Below are 17816 nucleotides of genomic sequence, written 5' to 3' on the forward strand. Positions count from 1 at the left end.
CTGCCTGTTTGTCCACAAAATCTTTAATGTAGCTCACATTTGGATGTGTGGATCTATTGCTTTTTTATTTCACATGTGTATTCCTTATGACAAGACCTTTCTGTGGGTACACTTTAATTTGACCTTGACCTTTGGATTTTTACTTGCATTTGAAAAACTTCAATCTTTGCCATAAGCTGCCATGCAAGCCATCAATGTCTCACAAATGTCTTGTTTTCTGATAATATCATGATGCAGATTTGTAACCATGCAAGATGCAACAACATGTGCATCACATTGTGTTTATTTGTCTAATTTGATGGAATGACTTGCATTTATCTGTTATTCATGAACTTAAAGCTTATATGACCAATTTTTTTTATCGTTGTGTAAAAGTAGATAAATAGAGTGAGTTAGATGCATTTATGACAATTGAATTCATTTTTTTTAATTTCCAGACTGATTTTTGAAGGACCTTTCTGTCTGAACAGAAATGTATGAATGCCAGCTTCGCTGTTTCAATCATTCAACACCCCACCATCAATGTGGATATGACAAAAATAGTGGATATGATCTTCAAAGACAAATACAGTGTATAACAATATGTTATATGTTTATTCACCAATCAAGGGCCCTCAAGGGGCATGAACAAATTATTACAATATGATTACTGATTACAATTCTATATTATAGGTGTATATTGTAACATGACTAGTGATTAAGTTTGACATTGAGAATTATTAGTGCATCACAACAAGATGTATCATCATGAAAATGTAGGATTTGTTACATATTCACAGTACAGTCTCACACTGAATAAAAAGCATAGAAAACCATAGGATATGATAAAAAAAAAACAATTAAATAAAAATAATAAATATGAAAAAAAAAAAAATTCTTGTAATAATGGCAGTACTCTGATATGTATATGAACTTCAGAGACAAAATAAGCCCCCAAAAGAAGTCACTGTTTTTTAATTGGGAAACTGTAGGAATAACTTTTATACATGGACATGTATCATTGTTTTACATATACATATTTCAAAGTAAATGTTATTCAGCATAACTTTTCTTTTAATTTGAAGACATGTTATTGTAGAGGAAAATGATAAAATGATCACATGTGTTACATTGTATGTTGTTTTTAGCTCACCTGAGCTGAAAGCTCAAGTGAGCTTTTCTGATCACATTTTGTCCGGCGTCTGTCTGTCTGTCTGTCTGTAAACTTTTCACATTTTCGACTTCTTCTCAAGAACCGCTGAGCCAATTTCAACCAATCTAGCCACAAAGCATCCTTGGGTAAAGGGGATTCAAGTTTGTTCAAATGAAGGGCCACGCCCTCATTCAAGGGGAGATAATTGGGAATAACTGAAAATTTGGAGGCATATTTTAAAAATCTTCTTCTCAAGAACCACTGTGCCAGGAAAGATGAAACTTATGGAGAAACATCTTCAGGTAGTGCAGATTCAAGTTTGTTCAAATCATGACCCCGAGGGTAGGGCGGGGCCAAAATGGCCGACCAAAGTTTTACATAGAAATATATGGGAAAATTCTTTTAAAATCTTCTCAGGAATGACAAAGCCATAATTCATCATATTTATATGGAAGCATGCTCAGATAGTGTAGATTCAAGTTTGTTCAAATCATGACCCCCCCCCCCCGGGATAGGGCGGGGCCAAAATAGCCGACCAAAGTTTTACATAGAAATACTTTAAAAATCATTTTCTAAAAAATAGCAAATCCATGATTTGTCATGGGACTTCCTTTGGATTTAAACTTTACAATAAAAACCATTTTCTACTTTTTCCTAGCCTGAGTGCTCAGGTGAGCGATGTGGCCCATGGGCCTCTTGTTTAAGTATCAGTCATAACAAGTTTGATATAGAAAAAATAGTGTTTTTATCCAAACCTCTTGGGTGTAACCGTGTATTGTAAGTTTTTAAATTCATTCTAAATTTTGCAAGGTATTTCTTATATATTTAGGGTATTTCATTTGTCCCTGTATTTTTTGTATTTTAATATACAAAAATATATTATTGATTGTGGGATAATGAAAAAGCTGGATTGATAGATTTTTTTAATTTGATTAAAAAAAATCAAATTTCCAAAAAGTCTTCAAATTATTCTTTTCACGTACCACACCCTTAATGTGTACAGTGGACCCTCAGATATCCGGACGCCAGATATCCGGATGCTTCAGTATTCGGACGTTTTTTCATCAGAAAAGAATTTTTTCATGTTATTGTATCTTGTTTAAATGGTAATTCAGATATCCGGACGCTTCACATATCTGGACAAATTGACTAGGAACCAAAGCGTCCGGATAAATGAGGCTCCACTGTATTTATTTTGCAATCAGAATGTTTTTAATAATTTACTATTATATCTTGTATACCTTTGCTGCCATACATGCAGATTACCGGTATGTAGTTTACTTTGAAATTATGAAGATTTATCTTAGATAAATTTCTGCTCTTTACTGAATCAAATTGAATGTGGAAAAAATAAATGCAAAAATACAGGAAACCCCCTCACCTTCTTTTCATTGTGGACAATGTTGACATTGGCAAATGTGTGGTACTCCCCTTTAAAATTGAATTTTATTGAGTGCTTGAGTCAGGACTTAAAATTTTAACAGAAGATCAATGTGACAAAAATTGAATAAGGGGACTGTGACTTCCAGATCGAACTCTGAGAGTCTGAGACAGTAGGTAAAATATGACATAAAGAATATTTGGTAGGGACTTACAACCTACTTCCAAGTTATCATGGTATTTGATGTTCAAGATACATGTATCAAAGTCATTGACATTTTTCAAATAATCAAATATTACATGTATAATATTTAAGCAAAATGAAATTTTACCATAAACAGACATGAAACTAAAGATTTATAGCACTTTGGTGATGCTGTGAAAATGTTTGATTGAGATATGAAGACTTCGTGTTTACACACATCAAGCTACAGTATGTTGATTTTAAGGAAGTACAGTTAATTCTCGATAAACCGCCACCTTTTGTAATTTAGAAATCATGGCGGTATAACGAATTTGGCGATGAATTGAGTTTTCCATCTTTTAGGAAATAAGACGTAGAGTTATCGTTCTTAGAAATACCATTTAGTGTTTCTATTCTTATTACCACATGTACATGTATATATAAGCATATTTCTAAAATTGAAAATACTTCAAGTAATTTTTTTATTGTACAATTTCGCTAAAACAAAATATTCAGTTATGAAATTAAGACAAGTACATGTGTATGCATGTAAATCTGCACGTCTGATATTGAAAAAAAAAATGCTGGGTCGATCGTCGTGATATATTGCCTATAGTACGTAAAATAAGTTCTTGAATAAATTCATTGTTTATGAAATCATTGTTAATGAAACGTTCACAATTTCTGACTTATATTTTTTTTTAAGCAAAACTTTGCATTGTTTTTAAAACAGAGATTATCAAATAAAAATAATATCGTTATCGGCGTACTTTACAACGACCGCTTTCATGGCGAAGCCTTGACTAAATGATTTCATTAAACAGAGAACAAAATTATTCTAACAGTTCATTTTCAAATTATTGTTTACTTAATTGCATGTACCTTGACTGGCTTTGTATGCTTTACAACAGGATAGCGTCAACCAATTAGCCGCGCTTCACTGACCACATCCACCTGTGGCGGTATTATCGAGATAATTGACACTTAAAAATGGACGTTTGTTGTGAAAACAGGGTGGCGGATGGCGGTATGCGAATTTGGCGTTATAAAGAGAATTTTATATAGCAGGAAAAACGCTCTTGGAAAATGATGGCGGTATTGCGAAAATGGCGATGAATCGAATGGCGATAATTCGAGAATTGACTGTATACTAATATGTACAGCGAAACTCAGTTATAATGAAGTCACTGGGACCTTTGAGATTACTTTGCTATATCCGTATTTCATTATATCCTAAATTATAGGAATTTCATTAAATTTATAAAGCTGGAGATCCAAGATGATTTTGCTCTATCCATGAATTCGCAAAATCATTGTTCCTACGAAACAAGATTGATTGTACTTTTAATATCACATGAATGAGGATCACAAATCATGACCATGTGTGTTATCTTTTATACCCTGCACAGAAATGCTTGGACAAATCCTTCCCAGTATCCCATCCGCAGTGTCGACTTGTATAAGGACAATTTGACTGCATGGTTAACTTTATTATCCGTCAGTAAGACCTTCAGGAACTCCCCGTCAGGACTCAGTAGATGGATCTGTTTGTTGCTAGGGTCAGTTACAAGGATGTACTACATCAGTTGGATAAACAGAGTATGTAAATGATATAGAAATATAAATTCACAGTTAATAAATCTGTGAATATTATACAATTATGGACTCTTTTGTGTGTTGAATATGGTTTGTTATTCGCCAGAAAAATATCAGAATTGACCAAGGCGAAGCAATTATACGTCATATTGATGAATTTGATGATATTTATGCACTTCATGAATTTTGCCATTTGTACTGAAAGATTTTAACAAGTCCTTCATTGTATCCCACCCACAGTGTAGACTTGTATAGGGACAGTGAGTATGGTTGGTTCACTTCTTTCTCTGTCAGTAAGAACTTCAGGAACTCCCCGTCAGGACTCAGCAGATGAATCTGTTTGTTATGAAAGTCAGTAACAAGAATGTTACAGTGAGAGTCACACACTACTTCAATTGGTTTAAACTCCTCTGTTGGGTTTTGTCCACGGTAGACAGACTTCATTCGACCAGAGGAAGACATAATCACTAGTTCAGCTGTAGGGTCACTTGTACGGTTCACAACACAGATATCACTGTTACTGTTCTGTGTGACTCTGATTGGCAATGTAAACAGTCTGGTGTGTCCGTCCTCCTGGTACTCATACTCACGGACGACATCACCTGTCACTGTGACGTGTCTCACCAGACGTCTGCTGTGTGACTTTAACTTGTAAAGATCTGATTCCTTGTCTCTCAAGGTGACCAGTAGTCCACCATCCACTGACTGACAGATTCCTATTGGTACCAGTGGATTTGTACTGATGACTATAGACAAAGTTCCTGATGGCATGAGACAGTGGATAGTGTTGCTGATTGACTTGTTACTACCATCAGTGAAATAAATATCCCCGTTATCAGTCACACACATGTCATTTGGAATGATACTAAATTTCTGTTCTTTTGCTCCTTCCTTGGTAACTTTTTCTGTATATTCTGAAACAATATCTGTTATGAAACATTTTTCTTCACTGAATGCTTCCAGCACATCAATTGTTTTATCTCCATATTGAAATGAGGTTATTAGAGTTAAGTCAATATCTACATCAATAGTTTTTCCTATCAAAGACCTAAGTAAGTCATCATTGATTTCCCCTCTAGTGAACCTCACTGAATGTTCACAGTTTGTCATATGAACCTCCAATTCTAGATCTGACAGCATTTTCCTCAGTTCTCTGTGATTGTCAATCAAGTTGTAATCTGACATGGTGCTGTTGTTCTCCTCCATGAATTCTACTGTGTCAACAATTCTTCTCCTTTTCTTCTCTAACTCAGATTTCTCATGGTTCGGTTGATCATTCTTTTTAACTAAATCGCCTCTCAGTGTTTGTTCATGATGTTTTCTGATTTCTGTCAGTTTGGCCATTATCTCATCATAATGCTTTTGAAGCTTTTTAATGTCAGAGTCACACAGCTCTTCATTTTTTGTGATCTGTTTTGACATCTTCTCTATCTTCTCATCAATCCCAGGCAGATCATCTTCCTTGATCTTCTTCAGAAATCTAAGCAGACCCCGTCTCCTTTGCATGGCTGCCGTTGTTAGAGTTTTCCAGTTATGATCTCTATGATCTGATTTTGCACAATCACCACAAATAAATTCATCACAGTCCTCACATATAACATCAATAGGTGAATCGTGGGTTTCACACATTACAATGTGCTCTTGAGGAGAGCCCAGTGGAGGTTTTTTTGTAGTTCTGGCAGCCATGTTTGTCAGGTGTTGCCTACCTGAATGACCAAGGTTTTACTCTGCATATTAGATAACCACAAAGATTGAATGTGTAGTTGGACTTTAAATTTATTCGATATGACACCAAGATGTGCAATGAATTATATTTACATTCAGTGTAATTTTCCTAATGAAATCAATTAAAAATCCATGACATTCAAATTTCTATAACACACGCGAAACCTTGTCACCGCACGTTAGAATACACAGTAGGAACTATATGCATTTTCAATACTCTAGGAACACCAAAATGTAAAATGTTTTATTTCAATTTACTGAAAAACTATAACCCTTGAGGAGAGCCCAGTGGATGTTTTTTTGTAGTTCTGGCAGCCATGTTTGTCAGGTGTTGCCTACCTGAATGACCTAGTTTTTACTCTGCATATTAAATAACCACGAAGATTGATTGTGTAGTTGGACTTTAAATTTATTCGATATGACACCAAGATTTGCAATGAATTATATTTATATTCAGTGTAATTTTCCTAATGAAATCAATTAAAAATCCATGACGTTCAAATTTCTATAACACATGCGAAACCAAATGTCACCGCGCGTTAGAATACACAGTAGGAACTATATGCATTTTCAATACTCTAGGAACACCAAAATGTAAAATGTTTTATTTCAATTTCATGAAAAACTATAACATCTCTTAGTTTCTTAAAACTATAACCCTGAAAAATTAACTTAAAAAATAACGTAATGTGTGTTAAGAATAAATTTGTCTTTTCTTCCCTCTCTTACATCTATTAACCACTGCAGTTTTCAAGGGCGCTAATTTTAATTCACATTAAAGATTAATGGAATAAGCAATTATGATGAAGGAAAATTAGAGAATGTAAATATAAGCATTGAATTCATATTTTTGGATGTCTTCGTTCCTATAACACACCTGGCCGTGCCTACAAATTATCGTACCACGCTAACGCACGGTATTCAATTTGTCGGCACGGCCAGGTGTGTTATAGGACCGAAGACATCCAAAAATATGAATTCAATGCTTATAAGTAAACACACAGAGAATACTGAACCATTAGCAAGAGATATGCATTGAAACTAGAAGTTTTTAGGTTTTGACAAGGATTGAGAATTTCATGTATATTTATTTTTCAAATAAAAATTCATGGAAGCCATTCCTGAATCAAATATGCTAAGTCTTAGTGGCACTATTAACCTTTTCTTTAAAAAGGATAATGTGAAATGATTGGTGAGACACTGATACTTGCCTTTTTTTCCTAATGGATTCATGCAAGGTACAAGTACGTGTAAATGTGAAGCATATAAAGAGCATGAAATTTATTAGGGATGCTTACTGAGTGGTCAATTAAGTCTTTCATTTAATTACAATTTTTATTTTTGCATAATAATTATGTACATGCTACTACAGGTATGTTGAATTTTAAAACAATTTCTCTGTGTAAATAAAGGAATGTTTCAGCTGAGGGAATTTAGATACATTTATGTGCAAGTCAAATAGGTAGTATAAAATGACATATTTTAATTTGATACTAATTTTGTACAGATCACAAAAGGTGGGTCTATTCTACCAGAGGGGTGTGCTGAGACAATATGTAAGGGGGTGTTTAAGGAGGTACAGGTCCAATCCTTATCACAGACAGACAGGTGTACGGTGTACAACATCTACACAGCACTACTGGATAAGAAACTCACTGGTAAATATTAATGATATTAGTATTACCTGTATTTCATAGACAGTTTGACATACACTTTCATTTTGCAAAATATAACTAGTTTTTATAGTGAAGAAATAAGGTATCATTTTTAAACATGTATAGGGTTATAAATATGTGTTGGTCAAGAGATTAAATTCCTTAAAGCCTGAAGGGCTTTATGATGAATTTAATCTCATACCAACCCGTAATTATAGCCCGATAATTGTTTTAAAATGATACCTTATTACTTATATTTACATTTGTGACTTATTCATACTTTAGATTTGCCTGATTGTGACTTTTAACGTGTGAAATGCATTATTTTTCAAACCCAACGGCATGTATGTAATCCACTAAGTGCGCGTCAACCCTTTATGCATATTATATGACGTCACAGAAATTACGTCGAACGTTTATCCATACACATATCTATGACCTCTTGACCCCTTAAAGGTTTTTATACAGTTATAGATACGCATTGCTTTCAGTAGTGTTATATAAAGGAAAACATTTGCAATTGTAAATATTATTTCATATAAAACTATAATATATAGTATTGTTGCTATGCAATACATTCCAGTGCATGTGATGTAAAAAATCTGAATTATTTTAAAGTATTTAAAGTTGAGCAAACATTCAAACATTTGATTGTCCATGTATTTTTATATAGAGATAATTTAGTTATAACTTATTGTAATTATAAGCTATTGTTTTATAGAGCTACAAGCGATGGGGAATGATTTTGTGTTTGGGTTTATTCAGTCCATGGATACAGAAAAAGATCCAAGGAATCTTCTACTAGCCTTCCACTGTGCTCGGACAATCATTCTTAATTTCTCTCTAGGTAATTATGTTACAGATATCTACCTTAATTATTACCCAAATTGATGTCTGACTGTAAAGTAACATAGTTACATTTCATTTTGTAATAGGGAAAAGAAAAACAACATGCACACTAATTTTATTTTATTTTAGACTTTAAAGTCGGGTACATCAACAAAGCTCTTCAGAGCTAATGTTCTTTGTTGATGTACCTGACTATAAATAAATATTATATTATCTTATCTTACTCCAAGGTCAACATAAGTTGTTACAATTTAAGATGACCCTAAGATTACAAGAAAAATTTGAATATGGACATGATAGAGAAAAAAGAAAAATGGAATGAATTTATGTTAATATGACAGATTTCTGATATTGACTGCCAATTCAGATGTCAGTCCTGAGTAAGCACAAAAAATATGTTTATTCATGTAATTTTTTGTGCAAAGCCATGAAGTAGCACACCATGTGTCTGCACTATGTATCGCATTTAGAAATGATTAATTAATGGTGTTCATGATATAGCGTGGTTACAGCCAGGGTCGCTAAAATACAAGTACAGGTACAGTTTGAATGGTTGAACATGACATATTGGTGATGTAACATTGCATAACTTTTTTTCTCTACCCAAATCCAAGTAACTGTTTTGTCACATGTTCAGTACTGATCTAGGTATGTGAACACTTTCACTGTGTTGCTGTCAAACTCCCCCACATAGAGGTTGTTCTCTTCATCCAATCCCAGACCACAGGGACTGTTAAGTCCGTGATTCTGATTGATCAGAAGAGAAAGGAAGTGACCATCCTGATCCAAGAGATGAATTGAGTTACCATTTTCATCGCACACCAAGATGTGACTAAAAGCGTCGGTACAGATTCCTCTAGGGCTGAATGAGGATTCGGACTGCTGGCCTGTGTAGGAGAATCTATGTTTTCCTGATTTATCGACCACCACCACACACTCCTTTTCAATGTCTGACGTACAGATATCGCCATTGTTGTTCTCGGTTAGGTAGGCTGGGAATTCGTACAGTGCTTTTATCCAGTGTTTCTTTCTGATATCCTGAAGTTTGACCCCGGCCTTGCTGTACCTGGTTACCCTGGCCTCTCTATCTTTATCCTTACTCTTTCCCATCAAGATATCCCCGTTAATTCGGGAGGAGTAAATCCCGAGGGGTTCCCAGTCTTCAGTGGTGAACAATTCAGTGACCATCTTGTCTGAAGTCACTCTGTTGATGCACTTGTTTTTTCTGTCAGCAAACAAGAGATCCCCTTCCTTCGTCATGGTGTGACAACCGACTCTCATGATCCCACCGGTGATCTGAAGTTTGTGTAGCAGGTTCCCCTGAAGATCGGTCTGGACAAGGTATTCATCAAAACTGCTGACCCAGAACCTCTTAGAGGTTTCCAAGGAGATGTGGAAAAGAAAACTAATACGAGGGACCATAATCTCCTTGATCAGAGAGACGGAGAAGGTCACCTGCTTATCAAGTCTCAGGTTTACTTTTCCTCTCTGGTGTTCTTTGCCATCCTCATGTAAGGATAGGCCTACATCAACTTCTTCACTTCTGCTCTCGATTCTAACATGTCTTCTTGCTTTTGTAACTTTTGGAAAGCTGATTTTACCAAGAAACTTCTTTATATCATCTTCAGTAAACTGACCTCCTGTAAATATGGGAAGAACGGGTTTAAATGTTTCTGGGATGGGGTCTATTTCTTCAGCTTTGTCTTCCCTTTGTTTTGAAATTAAATCTTCCTGATTTTTCTTTGCCAGTTTTGATTGGTATTTTCTCAGAAGCTCTTGTAAATATACAATATAGTTAGTAAAAGTCTTGTCCTGGGCGATTAAATCATGCAGAATTCTTTCTTCTATGCTATCTAATTCAGAAATGTTCTCAGATAATACTCTGTCCACCAGACTTTTGAGGGCATTAGCTTCAGTTGTCATGGTCTCTCGAATCAAAGCAACCATTTTCTTTACTTTTGAAACATCCTCTTTGATTTCATTCAAAACTTCATGAGAGGCTGGCAGAAAATGGTCTTGGATCCTTGACAACTCATTCTCATACATTTCAAAATTTTTGATGGAAATCTCTTCAAGATCAATAAAATGGTGGCCTGAGTGTGCCTCAGTCATCGAACATTTGTAACAGAGAGCAACCTGGCATTCCTCACATAACATGTCTAGATCTTTGGTTGGATGGTGAGGACATTTCTCCTCTCCAAGACTCTTCTGTCGGAGTTGGTACAGTATGAGGTCATGGGTTTTGGTGTCTTCGTTTGTGTGGTGTTCTGTATGACATTTGTCACACAACCTTTGATTACACGAGTTACAGTAGTATACACAGTTTTCTTCACAAATGTCACACATCAGCCAGTGCTGGGGAGTGCCCAAGGCTTCCATGGTTGACCCTGTGTATTAAATAATATTATATTATTCTATCATTGAAATCCAGACTGGTTCAAGAATAGGGCTATTACAGCGTAGTCAAATTTTTTAATAGAATGTATAGAAAGAAATCTAAGAATGTTCATTGTAAGTGAAGTAGGGTCACAATACAATTCTTCATTTTAGTATGTAACCCTCACATGGAATAAATTTTAATATGTATTCAATAACATTGCAAAATAGAAATGTTTATTCAATTCATGAACCTAAAGGCTAGGATTGAGCCACAATAAAGAGTCAAATTTATATGATCAAGTTTCATGTATATGAAAAGTAATTCATAAGAGTTTTCATAATTTTTTATGTGTATTCTTTCTTCATAAAGAAAATGCTAACTCAGGTGACCATTGGGGCCCACCTCTTGTTTTGGTTTGAGCAAAAAAAAAAAAAAAAAAAAAAAAAAAATCAGATAAATGTACAATATACAAACATCTTCATTAAGTATGTACTAGATTCTAGAGGTACCATAAATAAAGAGGCCATTGATTATTTCCTTGTAAGAGCATCTTTATTAAAGTGAGGGGTGTTGGTGGATGGGGATTCAATATTGCCCCTGATTAACTATAAAGTTAACAAAGTTTTTTCCCCCATTGATAAAGTAGCTTACAGAACTTACCTGTGTGTGCAAGGTTGAAGTGATCCTGTGCACTGTTAACAGTGCAGAAATCTTGAAGTCAGTGTTCCGTAAGGTTTTACCAGTTTTACTTCCTTCTTTTTCGCTGACTTCTTAATATGTGAATAAAAATAGATTTAAATGTCTGTATCATCTAACACAGTGACTATGCATTATACAATAGATATAACAATAGGGGACTGGTCAGGAAATTATTATATGCAGTGAAGGAAATTTTTCAATAGAAACAACTGAACAAAAAACTATTTATTTCATCTAAGATGTACATGTATTTAAGTTTTAGTTGATTTTTGTGTACTATATATTTTCATTTCAGTCATATTTTCATATCATTAGGTATTTATATGAATTATTCTTTCTTAATGTCATGCCAAAGATAAGTATTGCTACTGAAAATTATTTTAAAATTAAATTGATTAATTTAATTATATTAAAACTTTATTGAAAGATCTGGTTGATGTAATTGGAGTTACTTGCTTCTGGTAAATAATATGTCTGCAATTGTATGGTTTAAAAGAAATCAAACATGTTGAAAATTAAAACAGGGAAAAACAGAGGTGATCTGTGTAATACTTCTTTGAGGTTTATTAATTTAATTAAAGATCAGGCTCCTGGGACATAAAACTTAGATGGGCTCACTTTGATATCAGTCTCATTTTCCACTATTAATCCCTTTTGAAAAGTGAGACTTAGATCAAAAGTGAGCTCATCTTAGAGTATTTTGGCCCCAGGGCCTGAAATTGAATTATTCTTCTTTTTTGGGGATCTGTCCTGAACTGTAAATTACATGTTGTCTTGCATTACCAAAAATGTCTCCCATTAATCCAGATGACAATATGTTTTTTTTGTCCATATTGTAGGACCTTTTGTTGAAGAAATGTTTGAAGTCACATCATGTTACTTTCCCATTGATTTTACACCAGTAAGTACAGCTTGTATTCTTATTATTGATATTTCAGAATTTTAATACACAGGTTTTTATATAACTATAAATTAAAAGATGAACAAAACTTTTACTCCTTAAGTTTACTTTTAATAAATGAATGAGATTGATGTTTCTATGTGTTTAAAAAAAATCAGATGAATTCTGATTACTATATGTCAGATAAATACTTGTGTATGTGCTGTAGCCCCAATGAAGAGTATGGAATCTCCAGACAGGATCTTATTATTTCAATAATTTATGTTCACTTTGTTTATGTTACAGCCCCCAAATGATGAGTATGGAATCTCCAGACAGGACCTGATCCTGGCGTTACGTGGATGTCTGACGGCCTGTACGGAGTTTGGACCTCTGTGTGTTCCATTACTTCTGGACAAACTACAATCAGACATAGAGAGTGCTGTTCTTGACTCACTATTAACTTTGGTAAATTAAAAAGGGATAAAATAAATGCCTAACATAAAATATACTAATACCAAATACAATATATTGCATGTGAAGAGAGGACGCATGAGGCAGTTCAACAAAGAACTCTACTTACGGCTATCACTGACAACAACCTGCCCCTCCTTCCAATTGTTCCAGCCCAGTTCTTCTCTTTCTCAGACTCTCAACTGAGCGTTGCCAGGTTTTCTTTGGCTGTCCTCTTCTGTTTTTTTCCACAGGGGCCCATATATATGAGAGCTATTCTGGTGTGTGAGTTCTCTTTCCTGTAGATCTAGGATGTGGCTTATCTATCTCTATCTCTTTCCTTTGATGGTCCTTGATAAAGGTATTGATCTTGTTCTTTCATACAGGTGTTGTTTAGTTATCTTCTCAGGCCAGTGTATTTTTAGGATCCTCCTAAGCATTTTTGATGGAACATATAAAGGTTTTCGTTGTATTTCTCTGTTGTTCTTCATAGTTCAGCAGAATACAGCAACACAAATAGAACATTTGTGTTGAAGATCTGAAGTTTGGTCTTTATGCTGTATTGTACTGATTTCCATACTTCGGCAAGGGATGCAAAGGCGGTCCTGGCTAAGTCTAGCCTTCTCCCAATGTCTGCCTCTGTCTCTTCGGTCTTATCCATTGTGGCACTCCTGTAGAGAAATGGTTCGACCTTTCTCCTTTATTATTTATCCTGAAGGCATCAGTCTTCTTTCCATTTACTCTCATTTTTTTTGTTTTCTCAACATCATGTAATCTGTTGGTCTGCATGTTGCTGTGTTTGCTGGAAATAAGTGCAAGGTTGTCTGCAAAATTCAGGTCTTCTAATGAGGACATAAGTTTCCACTGTATCCCTCTCTTCTTCTTGTTGGTATTTCTCATAATCCAGTTTACCACAATTATGAACAGGAACCCAGACATAACACAACTTCACTACTGCCTGTACCTTGTACCACTCTGTTCTACCATTCTCTGTAACAAAACTAGTCTAGAATTTCCATCGTATAATTTCTTGATGATGTCCACATATATGTCAGGAATTCTGTACTGCCTTAGTATGTTCCACAGTTTTTCTTTTATTATGCTGTCAAAGGATTTTTTTTAAGTCTATGAAACTGATGTACAATGGTGCTTGCCACTCTATAGATTGTTCTAAAATATTTCTAAAATATTTCTTAGAATGTAAATTTGTTCTGATGTTCCTCTTCCTCTTCTATATACAGCTTGCTCTGGTCTTAGTCTGTCCTCTAATCCATCTCTAATTCTGTCAATCACTATTCTGCAAAATACTTTAGATGGCACTGATGGTAGTGATACTCCTCTACATTGTCACTTATTGTCAGATCTCCTTTCTTAGGTATTTTGACAATGAGCGATCTCTTCCAGTCTGTTGGTATTTCCTGCTCACTGATGATTCTGTTGAATAAATTTGTAAGCTCTGATGTTGAATATGATACGATCTCCTTTAGTAGTTCTGCACTGATGTTATCTGTGCTGGGACTCTTTCCATTCTTTATTATATGGATTGCTTTTTTGACCTCCTCCTCTCCTATTGGTGTTGTGTCAATTTTATCAATTTTGTTCATTTGGATGGTACATCCTTTAGGTTATTCTGTTGTTTCTGTTGGGACATTAAGAACCTCTTCAAAATGCTCTTTCCATCTCTCCAATATTTTTTCATCCTCAATGATTAGGTCACCATTCTTTGACCTTATGCCACTTGTCTTGTTTCTTTTTTTCCCACAAAGCTGCTTGGTCAGTTGGTAAACTTCATTCAGATGAATTTTATTTGCTGCATTCTCTGCTTGGTTAGCTGTATTTTCCAGATTTTTCCTTTTATCAGCTCTTGCTCTTCTTTTCACTTCTTTGTCTTTGGTATTTTCTTCTCCTCTCTGAACTTCCTTTATTCTCTCTGAATTTGATCCTCCTGTTTCTTTCTTTAGTTTTCTATTTTCATCTTTGGCTCTGTATGTTTCTGCAGTAATCCAGTCTTTGTGTTTCTTTTTCTTCTGGCACAAGATCTGTTCTGCTGCGTCATTATATACTTCTTTCACAAATGTCCATTTTTTTATTGATTGTGTTTTCATCATCAGCCAGTTGCTTGCACCTGTTGCTTAATTCACGTTGGAATCCTTTGCTTATTCTTTGATACTCAGATTGTTGACATCATACATCGTCCTGTTACTTTCCTTTGGCTTTAAGTTTCTGCAGACCTTCATCTTAACTTTAGCCAGTGCTAGATGGTGATCTGCCATTCAGCATTACATGGTCAATTTGGTTCCTATCTACCATGTAAGCTTGTGTATGTCAAGCTACTTGAAGAGGGTTACACAGATAATTAAGTTATTAAATGCATACATTTTGGATAACCTCATGCTGTTTTAATTCATAGTCCCAATGCCCTCTGGTCCCATGACTCTTTCTCATCTTTCATTTGACTTTCCAACTTTTGCATTTGCATCACCAATTACCATTGTTCATCTTCCCTGCACCCTTGCGAAGTTAGCCTGGGACCGAATTGTACCCAGCAAACGTCTGTTTCCACGTGGAGGCATTGCATACAATATACAGAATGATGTGTCCTAAATCTGTGCAACTTTGAAATGTATAATTATTCCAAGATAAAATAATACCCTATTTCAGTTGTATTGATAACAAAATAAGAGTTATATTGAAGTAGATTGGTTAAAAATGTAGGCCATGGAGAATTAACCTTCGTAGTTCTTTAGCAGTGCATCTCAGATAATATCAATATAATATGTTTATTCCAGTCAGCTGGTGCTATGGTTTATGGTGCTAAGTGTATCAAGGAATTCCAGACACCTCTATACCGGTGTATTAAACAGGAGGTTAGTGTCAAAATTATGACTACTTTAAATTTAAATTCAGAATTAGTTAACTTACATCATGTTCATAGTCTATACTTTGTGAATTAAAATGCTGGCCAAACAAGGTGGGTCCAACTATATTCATATAAGGACTAAATAAAAAAATTCTATATGAAATCTGAAATTGGCACCACATCGATGAAACCTTTTCATGCAACAATAGATCAGACCATTTTTTTTATGAAATTAGAGTATACATGTAAAGCAATGAATGTTGTACAGTAATATGTGATTTTCTGAGAACTGCGAAAATTTTCAGGCAAAAATGCTTCTTTTCTCTACAACCTTATCTTTTCTTACAGCTTACTGCCCCGAAATCTCCGGAGATAGAGAAGGCTGCTGAATCAGCCCTGACAGCGATATCATCAGCTCTCTCTCCTCAGGTAAAATCATACAATACATAACACACTGTACATAGAGATTACTACTGAATCAGCTCTGACAGCGATATCCACAACTCTCTCTCCTCAGGTAAAATCATACAATACATAACACACTGTACATAGAGATTACTACTGAATCAGCTCTGACAGCGATATCCACAACTCTCTCTCCTCAGGTAAAATCATACAATACATAACACACTATACATAGAGATTACTACTGAATCTGGATTGATATCATCAGCTCTCTCTCCTCAGGTAAAGGGATGCAAAATAAAGTATACAAATGTATATAGATATTCCCATCATTTGTTTCTGTATGTCAGTATTGTGACTATATATTAGACTAATAGATCATGTGATAAAATAATTAAACTTAACATGATAATCTAGTGAATTTCTTGTTTTACCTGTCCACATTTAAACAGTGTATGTTTATTATTTGTAGGCGGGACTCTCAACAGATAGCTCAGAAGTTGATGTTTTTATTAAAGAAGTCATGCAAGGTTATTTTTTCTATTCACAGAATACGTACTGTAAAATCACATATTTTTGAGGGGTCTAATTTTCGTGGTTTGGGAAAATATGTTGGTTCACCAGGATTTAATTTCATGATTGTAGAATTGTTTAGTAGTACATGTAATATAATCATATGAAAAATTGCATTTTGTAGTGGACATAAATTTGTGGGTCTCTTTGTACCTTGAAAACCATGAAAATTAGACCCCCACGAAAATGAGTGATTTCACAGTAAATATCCTAGAGACCCTAATTTTCTATTTTTCTTAATTTTTAGCCTATTTTGTTTACATCTCATTTATCACATGTATGCAAGAAAAAGAAAGTATATTAGTTTTTTTTTAATGCTATAAATTACAAATTGCGTTGATTATACTGTTTTGAAGATCCAATATTACACCGTTATGATCACTTATTTTTAGTAATAAAACATAATTTTTCGGTTTTTCAGACTGTAAGCGTCACTTTTTGGATGAGGACCTGCGACTGTTTAAACCATCCTGTAAAGTGTTTCTTGCCATTGCTAAGGGTTCTGATCATGCCTGCGGTGTGGTTATACAACAAATGGTACCCATACTAGAAGATATGTACAACAAATTTACAGGGGTAAGGATATAAACATTTAACAATACATACAACAAATGGTACCCATACTAGAAGATATGTACAACAAATTTACAGGGGTTAGGATCTAAACATATTACTATACATACAACATATGGCATTCATAATGAAAGATACATACATGTACAACAAATTTACTGAAATAAGGGTCTAAACATTCAACCATACATGTTTCATGCAAGTGGAGGAATATGCATGTAGCTTTAATTGTGAACAAAAGTTTATATGATATAATTATATACATAAAGTTATATTCAGTATTTAACCAGGCGTATTCAGGTATTTTTAATTGAATTGAATTTTGATCTTTCACTGTTATACTTAATATTGTTTTCCTTCATACAGGTAAATCAGAGGAAACAAATAATAGAAATGCTGGTTAAGTTTTTATGTTCTTCAAGAAATTTTACTGGAGGAAGAGGTATGTACAAGTATTTGTATTTAAATTCCA

The 17816-nt window shown here is 34.5% G+C and overlaps 2 protein-coding genes across 2 annotated transcripts in view; one reads left to right on the forward strand and one right to left on the reverse strand.

The window, feature by feature from the left end:
• LOC134237189 (MMS19 nucleotide excision repair protein homolog) overlaps positions 1 to 17816 on the forward strand; it is a 39563-nt gene that overhangs the window by 13241 nt on the left and 8506 nt on the right. The window contains exons 5-13 of the mRNA XM_062719293.1: positions 7525 to 7675; positions 8394 to 8519; positions 12440 to 12501; positions 12787 to 12948; positions 15723 to 15800; positions 16142 to 16222; positions 16671 to 16728; positions 17193 to 17347; positions 17711 to 17786. Of these exons, the coding sequence (XP_062575277.1) occupies positions 7525 to 7675; positions 8394 to 8519; positions 12440 to 12501; positions 12787 to 12948; positions 15723 to 15800; positions 16142 to 16222; positions 16671 to 16728; positions 17193 to 17347; positions 17711 to 17786 (949 nt within the window). The remainder of the gene's footprint in view (positions 1 to 7524; positions 7676 to 8393; positions 8520 to 12439; positions 12502 to 12786; positions 12949 to 15722; positions 15801 to 16141; positions 16223 to 16670; positions 16729 to 17192; positions 17348 to 17710; positions 17787 to 17816) is intronic.
• LOC134237188 (uncharacterized) lies at positions 9052 to 11681 on the reverse strand. The gene is made up of 2 exons (XM_062719292.1): positions 11562 to 11681; positions 9052 to 10908 (listed from the first exon to the last, which is right to left on the reverse strand). Exon 2 carries the CDS (start codon positions 10898 to 10900, stop codon positions 9155 to 9157), a length of 1746 nt encoding a protein of 581 aa, XP_062575276.1. The 5' UTR covers positions 10901 to 10908; positions 11562 to 11681; the 3' UTR covers positions 9052 to 9154.

The sequence above is a fragment of the Saccostrea cucullata genome, unplaced genomic scaffold, assembly GCF_032062105.1.
Source record: "Saccostrea cucullata isolate Sc308-1 unplaced genomic scaffold, CSIRO_AGI_Scuc_v1 ctg1558, whole genome shotgun sequence".
Classification (NCBI taxonomy): Eukaryota; Metazoa; Mollusca; class Bivalvia; order Ostreida; family Ostreidae; genus Saccostrea; species Saccostrea cuccullata.

What these genes read in the sequence shown, in the direction of transcription:
- LOC134237188 (XM_062719292.1), bottom strand. Translation starts at nt 10,900, where the DNA reads ATGGAAGCCTTGGGCACTCCCCAGCACTGGCTGATGTGTGACATTTGT.